This window comes from Sinocyclocheilus anshuiensis, unplaced genomic scaffold, assembly GCF_001515605.1.
Source record: "Sinocyclocheilus anshuiensis isolate Anshui unplaced genomic scaffold, SAMN03320099.WGS_v1.1 scaffold552, whole genome shotgun sequence".
NCBI classification, from domain to species: Eukaryota; Metazoa; Chordata; class Actinopteri; order Cypriniformes; family Cyprinidae; genus Sinocyclocheilus; species Sinocyclocheilus anshuiensis.
The window spans coordinates 1,337,108-1,344,480 of NW_015554362.1; the positions used below are offsets into that span (position 1 = coordinate 1,337,108).

At 35.9% G+C, this 7,373-nt stretch overlaps 1 protein-coding gene across 2 annotated transcripts in view; it reads left to right on the forward strand.

Moving 5' to 3' along the window:
* LOC107671458 (exostosin-1a) overlaps positions 1–7,147 on the forward strand; it is a 63,685-nt gene extending 56,538 nt beyond the window's left edge. The window contains exons 9-12 of one of the 2 annotated variants that reach the window (XR_001632202.1): positions 1,396–1,556; positions 1,770–1,941; positions 3,200–4,514; positions 7,137–7,147. Coding sequence is in view for 1 of the 2 variants with exons in the window: in XM_016464379.1 (XP_016319865.1) it covers positions 1,396–1,556; positions 1,770–1,941; positions 3,200–3,385 (519 nt within the window). In the remaining variant the exon portion in view is untranslated. Of the gene's footprint in view, positions 1–1,395; positions 1,557–1,769; positions 1,942–3,199; positions 5,948–7,136 lie in introns of those variants that run through there. The other variant, XM_016464379.1, reaches the window with a different exon arrangement.
* The last annotated feature ends 226 nt before the right edge of the window (positions 7,148–7,373 follow it).

The window sequence follows — 7,373 nt, forward strand, 5'->3', positions numbered from 1 at the left end:
AACACTGAAAACAGAACAACAGAGAGTAGAATGGAGTTATTAGAGATTAAGGATGTCTATGAAGTACATGTAAGTAATTAATATAATGTTAAACATTCAATATTCACGCCTGTATAGCGGATGTGCCCGAGCTGATAAGCAGAGCGCGCTGAGTGGATTGAGCGCGCGGCTGCACAGATGTGCGAGCTTGTCGAGTGAATATCTCACAGACATCACTGGAAAGTTTGTAGTTCGGTCAGATATGTCAAAAGCAAGTAAGTAAAACAATTACAAACAGTAATTTTTTAACTCAAGTTATTTGACGGTAAGGAGAGCGAGAGCGAGAGAGCGCGACACTTCTGTTGCATGATCTTGATTGCTGTTCGCTCCATTAGCGCATGCATTTGGATTAAAACTAAATCGTAAATATAAGACAATTTATAGGGGCATTCACTATAAACATCATTTATTTTCACCCTTTTATAGGCGCAGCATTTATTTTAAACGTCAAGCATACACAACTTTATTTAAAGCAGAAGTGAAACTAGCAGACTGGGTGAAATGCGCTAGGCTGTAAGTGTCTCTCTCATACTGCACCAAAACAAACATGTGCGCACTGCGTATGTTTAGCTTGCTTTAAGGCCAAAGTATACTTCGGTTTTTACTCGTACGCGAGGGTCCGTGTACAATGCACGTGACGCAAATTACATCACCAAAATAGTACGTGTGCACTCGTATAATGTAGAGACACTCCCTGCATTATTTTAGGAAAACATTTTGTGATTACAGTATTGAGCTGCTGCAATGGAGCACCTCTAATGCGCCATTAAAATGAACAGTGAAAGTAACAAAAGCTTAAATAATTAAGAATAATTAAGTGTGGAAATAACTGAAGGTAATATATTTTTGCTAAATGAAGCCAACTAACATGATTCATATTATTATTATTATTATTTTGTTTCTGTAACAAACAAAACAATACAGGTATCGGTATCGGCGAGTACCAAAAATGAAAGTATCGGTATCGGACTCGTTCTGAAAAAAGTGGTATCGGTGCATCCCTACTTAACAAGGCTATTTATTGGCAAATACACTAAAATTGTAACTTGTAATTTGCAACAAACAAAATTTGTTACATTTTAATTTCAAACAAAAAATTGAGCTTTAAATTGTATTTTCAGCAATAAATTGCTTATCAGTCACCCTGCTCTCTAAATAACAATATCTGCCGCATTGGTTGACCACTAACTTGAGTTTTACTCTTTTTATGCAGGACTGAATTCTGAGTTAAATATTTCTGAAATCTTGTTTGTGTCTGAGCTTTTGGAAACAGTTTAAATTGTTCAACACAGTGACAAATCTTAGGGTTTATGTGTGAATGGTTGAGTACTTATTAAATAATTCTTGTTTCTGCAGGTGGATTTTGCCTTTACAGTTTGGCAGAGTTTCCCAGAGAGGATTGTGGGATACCCCGCACGGAGCCATTTTTGGGACCCTAACAAGGAGCGCTGGGGCTACACCTCCAAGTGGACCAATGACTACTCCATGGTGCTGACTGGAGCTGCTTTCTACCACAGGTAAGTTCCCTTCACAAGGAAGCACGAAGTCACTTTCCAGAACCTTCACCCTCTCTGCTCATCTGTGGTGGAATGAGCTGCCAACCTCCTGTACTGCTGAAACTGTCTAAGCACCCACATGTTCCCTAGGCGGGCAGCTCACTACTGTTAGTGATTCATCATGGTTGACAAGTTTTATAAAGGCATTTAACAGGCTGTCTTTTCTTACTCCAGGTATTATAACTACTTGTATACACACTACCTGCCCAGCAGCTTAAAGAGTATGGTTGACCAGCTCTCAAACTGTGAAGACATCCTCATGAACTTCCTGGTGTCTGCTGTCACTAAGATGCCTCCTATCAAGGTCACCCAAAAGAAGCAGTACAAGGAGACGATGATGGGACAGGTACAAACTGCATTAAATCAATGTAATTGTCGCCGTTCTCAGTTTCAGGTATTCACCTCGTATGTTCAGCTGTTTGAGTGCTAGTATTTCCTGCAGAGTTAAATCTGGAATTCTGGGGAAGGGTTGAGACAAGTGCAACACTGTTTTCCCCTCCCAAAAATAGCTTATAATGACTTGAGGAAATACTTCAGCTTCCTCCAACAGCTTCTGCTATTCTCATATTAAGATAGTCTGTTATTTTGAATGTGTTCAGTGAATTCCCTCAGCACTTTCTGCAAATCCAAAATCTCACGAAACCTGTCAAGAACCAGTGTTATTTTAATATCAATATTATAGTTTTTATAAATATTTTGAATTAATTTTTATTTTTAAATATTCCATTTTTATTTTCATTTTAGTTTTAGTAATTGTGTTATGTGTTTTTTTTATTCATTTTTATTTCAATTTCAGTTTTAATTAATTAAACTAAATAAAAGTGAGAAATGTTGCCTTGGCAACTTGCTAAAATAAGTTTAAGTGTTTTATATTTTATTTTATTTCAGGTAATGCTAATTTTATTTCAAGTTATTAAAAAATGTTTGTTTGATTGTTTTTATTTTTATTTTTAGTTAACTATAGTAACCCTGTCAAGATCATGCCTGGATTATATTTCACATCAACATCAAAAGATTTTATTTTATATGTAAAATAATATGTAATTAAATATTTCTATGTAAAATAATTAAAACATTAAAATGTCTTTTTAATAGCCAATAGCCTATCTTGAATAGCCAATGTCTAAATATAATGTATTTTTGTTGTTGTTTACAAGTCAGATTTAGGTTAAAAGCAAAGTACAAGCCATTTTTTGTTTGAATTAGAATTTTTGTTTTTATCCTTTATCCATTATACATTATATGCAGTTGCGTCGATCTGGTTTAACATTGATACACAAGCATTAAGAGAGAGAGCGTCTGTTATCCACATAGTTTTGCAACACCACAGCAAGGCATTTTCTGATTCATTAGCCGCTATAGGTAGATAACTAGAAGAATAACAGTGCAGTAAACGGTAAAACTGTTTGCTACAGACCAGTGTGTTCATGATTGTGATAATATAAAATCATTTCAAGCAGCATAACGGGTTTGTGCAGGTAAAATAACAAGAAGCAAATGACACCAGATGTATTGCACTTTCAGGTTACAAATGATCGCATCCGCTCTTAAAGTTAAAGATAAGGTGGATATGGCGGCTAATTAACTCTGTCTTTCATTCGCAGACGTCCCGGGCATCACGTTGGGCAGATCCTGACCACTTTGCCCAGCGGCAGACGTGCATGAACAAATTTGCCAGCTGGTTTGGCACCATGTCCCTGGTCCATTCGCAGATGAGACTGGATCCCGTTCTGTTCAAGGACCAGGTATCGATACTGCGCAAAAAGTACAGAGACATCGAGAGACTCTGACGAAGCTTAGAAACCCTTTCCCTCTGAACGGGGATAGGAAACGGCATCCGAAAAAAACCCAGATCAACAGGGATAAAAACGGGGGCACGGAAACCCTCAGGGAGGGAGCGCATCAAGATTGGGGGAAGGTGTTGTGCTCGATGAAGATCCATCTGTTAGAGGTTGCCACTATTGATATATGAAAGCAAGAGGTTTGATTCCAGACCACATTGACATTTTTTGGCTGAGTATAGCACAACACAAAGACGCGCCAATATTGGCAGCTTTCTGTCTTCCACACCCCCTCTTATAATGCTTTGCCAATGACAACGGTGACCATGGCAACTTTGCCAAAGCCAGGCAGCCACACTCACATCCACATGCAGTCAGAATATAGACTACCGCGTGTCGGTTTAACCTCTGGATCAGACCTCTCCATGTTAGATGTGCAATACGCCTGGCTGGAAGGGTCGCCCGCGGTCCAGCCATGCATGTTTATTCAGTTCGCCTTCGACAAGCGTTACGCCCCTCTTGAAGAAGTAGGATGACGTCCTGTGGAGAAGTCGAGCGTGCAAAACACCGTGCACAACATCACAGTGCCTGAGCTTTCAGATGGACCATATCTGGGAGCCCAAAGGGGTTTTGTATGAATGCAAATACACCTTGTTCATGCTGCTTATATTTGGATTCAAATGTAGGTGTTCCACAAATTGGCCCAAAGTTTTTTTTCCCCCTTTTATTTCTATAAAAGCCTTTTGGTGTGTTTTGTCAAACTGACATAATTGTAGTATTTTTTGATGATTTAGACCCAATTCCACAAACATCTCGTTCTCTGTCTGGTTTTCTTGCGAGTCTTACAAGTGTAATGCCATATCAGAGGCCACATTCACACTGCAGCTAATTCAGATGTCACTCCACTTCTGACTGCTTCATCTGCTTCAAATGACAACCACTTTTACAATTCAAATTAATAATATAACTACTTGTTAATGCAGCGATGCCACTTTTCTAATGACAAGCGTGGAGGGGCTTAAAACACCAAATCTGTTTACGGTGGTTTGAAATAAAAAAAAAAATTCAGAATGTTCATACCCATTCTAATCTCCACTCACTGTTTCTTTCTTTAAAACAGCAAACATTTCAAATAGATGTTGCAATCCATTTCTGTTTTTTTGTCAGCCAGAGTTTATGTGGCTATTATGTAGGTTTTCCACAAATTGGCCCAAAGTTTATTGTTTTTTCTTTATTTCTATACAAGCCTTTTAATGTATTTTGTCAAACTGACATAATTGTAGTATTTTTTTGATGATTTAGACCCAATGCTACAAACGTCTGGTTTTCTTGCGAGTCTTAGAAGTGTAATGCCATATCAGAGGCCACGTTCACACTGCAGCTAATTCAGATGTCACTCCACTTCTTCTCTCTTTGTTTTTGAAAGTGACAAATTTTTACATCATATAATGACAACCACTTTTACAAATCAGTCTAATAATAACACGTTTTTTTATGCAGTGACGTCACTTGCTAATGACCAAACATTTTAAATCGATATTGCAATCATTTCTCATTTGTTGTCAGTCATGAATAGTCAGTCAGAGTGTGCATGAGACTACTATGTTGGTTTTTGATTTTTCTTTCTTTTTATACAAATTGACAAACTGACATCATTTTAGTATTTTTTTTTTATGTTTTAGAACCAATGCCACAAACATTTACTGTCTGGTTTTCTTACGAGTGTAATGTCATGCGAGACCACGTTCACACTGCAGCTAATTCAGTTGTCACTCCACTTCTGACTGCTTCATCGTGGTCTTAATGTGTTTATTTGGAAGTGACAAATGTGTTTTACATCTGGAAAGATTAGATAGTGACAACCACTTTTACAAATCAGTCTAATAATAACAAATAGTTCATGCAGACGTCACTTGTCTAATGACAAACATGGAGGGACTAAAAACAGGTGGTTTGCTAAAATTTTTAAATGTTAACATCATTGTTCGCTAATAATTCTTTCGTTAAATGGATGTTCCAATCCATCCATTTAAATCTATTTATATTTTTTATATTTTCTCTAAAGGTTCAACTTCAACAATGTTCCATTTCAGAAAACCACATCCAATAATCCCTATGTTGCTTCAGTGTGTACGTGGCTAGTATGTATTTCTAGAATCACTCGCTCTAAGCACACAGGATATAAGAGATATTTAACACTAGTTTTGCGTTTACTCTCGCAAATCAAGGAAAGGTCTGAAAATGCTTGATTACGAGAGGACGTCATTCATTCAGCGCTTCAGGTCGAGTTTTGAGAATGTCTTCTATTGATTTTCTGTTAAGAAAGAACTATTAACTCATGATCACTCCTGTTTTTCTCAGATTGGGATGGATAGAGCTGGCTGTCTCAGTGGAGACGGATTCAAAAGTACTTTTGATCAAAATCCATACACTTTAACATGGTCTTAAGTCAGGGTAGATGCCATATTTAATGTTGCAGGAATGAAAACTCGGCTTTTTAGGGACGGACCTACAGTTTGTTCAGTGGGCTGCACTGTTGTCAATAAAAATATGTATTTGCAAAAAAAAAAAAAAAAAAAAACCCCTTTAATGGACATTTTGGGTATAAGATTCATAAAAATGACACCCTTCACCTTGAAATGGTTCTCAGACGGCTGTGGTTTGGCCGGAGTGGCTGCTGTAATGAAAGCTCAATTCTCTTTCAGTCGTTCTGGAGGGAATTACAGAGAGCCAAGCGAAGGCTTCTCATTTATAAATCATTGACAGCTTGGGCAAGGGAGACACTCATTGTGCTGGATTCTTCTTCCGTGGCTGCGTCGCGCTGAATCTCTGGAGCGCTTCATCCCCTCAAACACACATTATACTTACTGAATTTAACAACTGGCTTTCTTTCAGTTCCTGAGGCTGCTCGAGTTGAATTGGTGTTGCTCCTTAATACTGAAGTGGAGTTTGAATTGGAGTTTAATAGAGGATTTTTATTTTAAAAAATTACAAATTAAAATATTATTACAATTATTATTTTATTAAAATAAATGCATCGATAATGCTTATATACTCCCATGATTTTTAGAATTGTTTCTCAACGGATTCTCTGAGCTTAGTCCAATACTGTCAAAATAATTTGATAATAAAACAATATGTAATTTTTCCATACAGCACAAAATGTCACATTTATTTCCTACATAAATATATATAGGCAGAATAAATGAAATTACATCAATAAAATGTTTGATAATTAAATATAATGCGTTTAAATTAAATACATTTTTCTATATGTGTCATTTTAAATATAATTAGGTAACACTTTACAATAACATTTGTTAACATTATTTAACTACATGAACTATCAAAGAGACAACTTCTAAAGCATTTATTAATCTTTGTTCATGTTCATTTCAACATTTACTAATACTTCATTAAAATAAAAAAAATTGTATCTGTTTTATCTGTATCTGGTTTTTTTGTATTGTATTATTTAATGGACCTGAACAAACAATGAACAGTTGTATTATTTATTAACTCGCGTTAATAAATATTGTAACAAATGTATTGCTCATTGTTAATGTTAATTAATGCATTAACTAATGTTAACTAATGAGACCTTATTGTAAAGTTTTACAATGATTTTTATTAACATTGTGTAATATTTCTGCAAATGGCCCGTATTTTGCATCTGTGTTATATATTTTGTGTAATTTAGGGTAAATTACTTCATCCGTAGAATGAAAGTTTATAAATTAAATACACATTTCCATTTCAGATATTATTAATATCTTCCAATATTTTTGAAATAGGCCATTTGTTGTATTTAAAAAAAAATTTTTTTTTTAAATAACTAACAATATATGCAGTTCAGAAAATGAATTGGAATTTTAAAGTCATTCTCACACGGCCGACTGCATCCAGACTAAAGCAGAGCAAATATCTTGAGCATTCATGCTGCAATAAATCAGCCGCTGTGTTCACATAAATCTGCCTGTGATCAGTTCAGAGACAT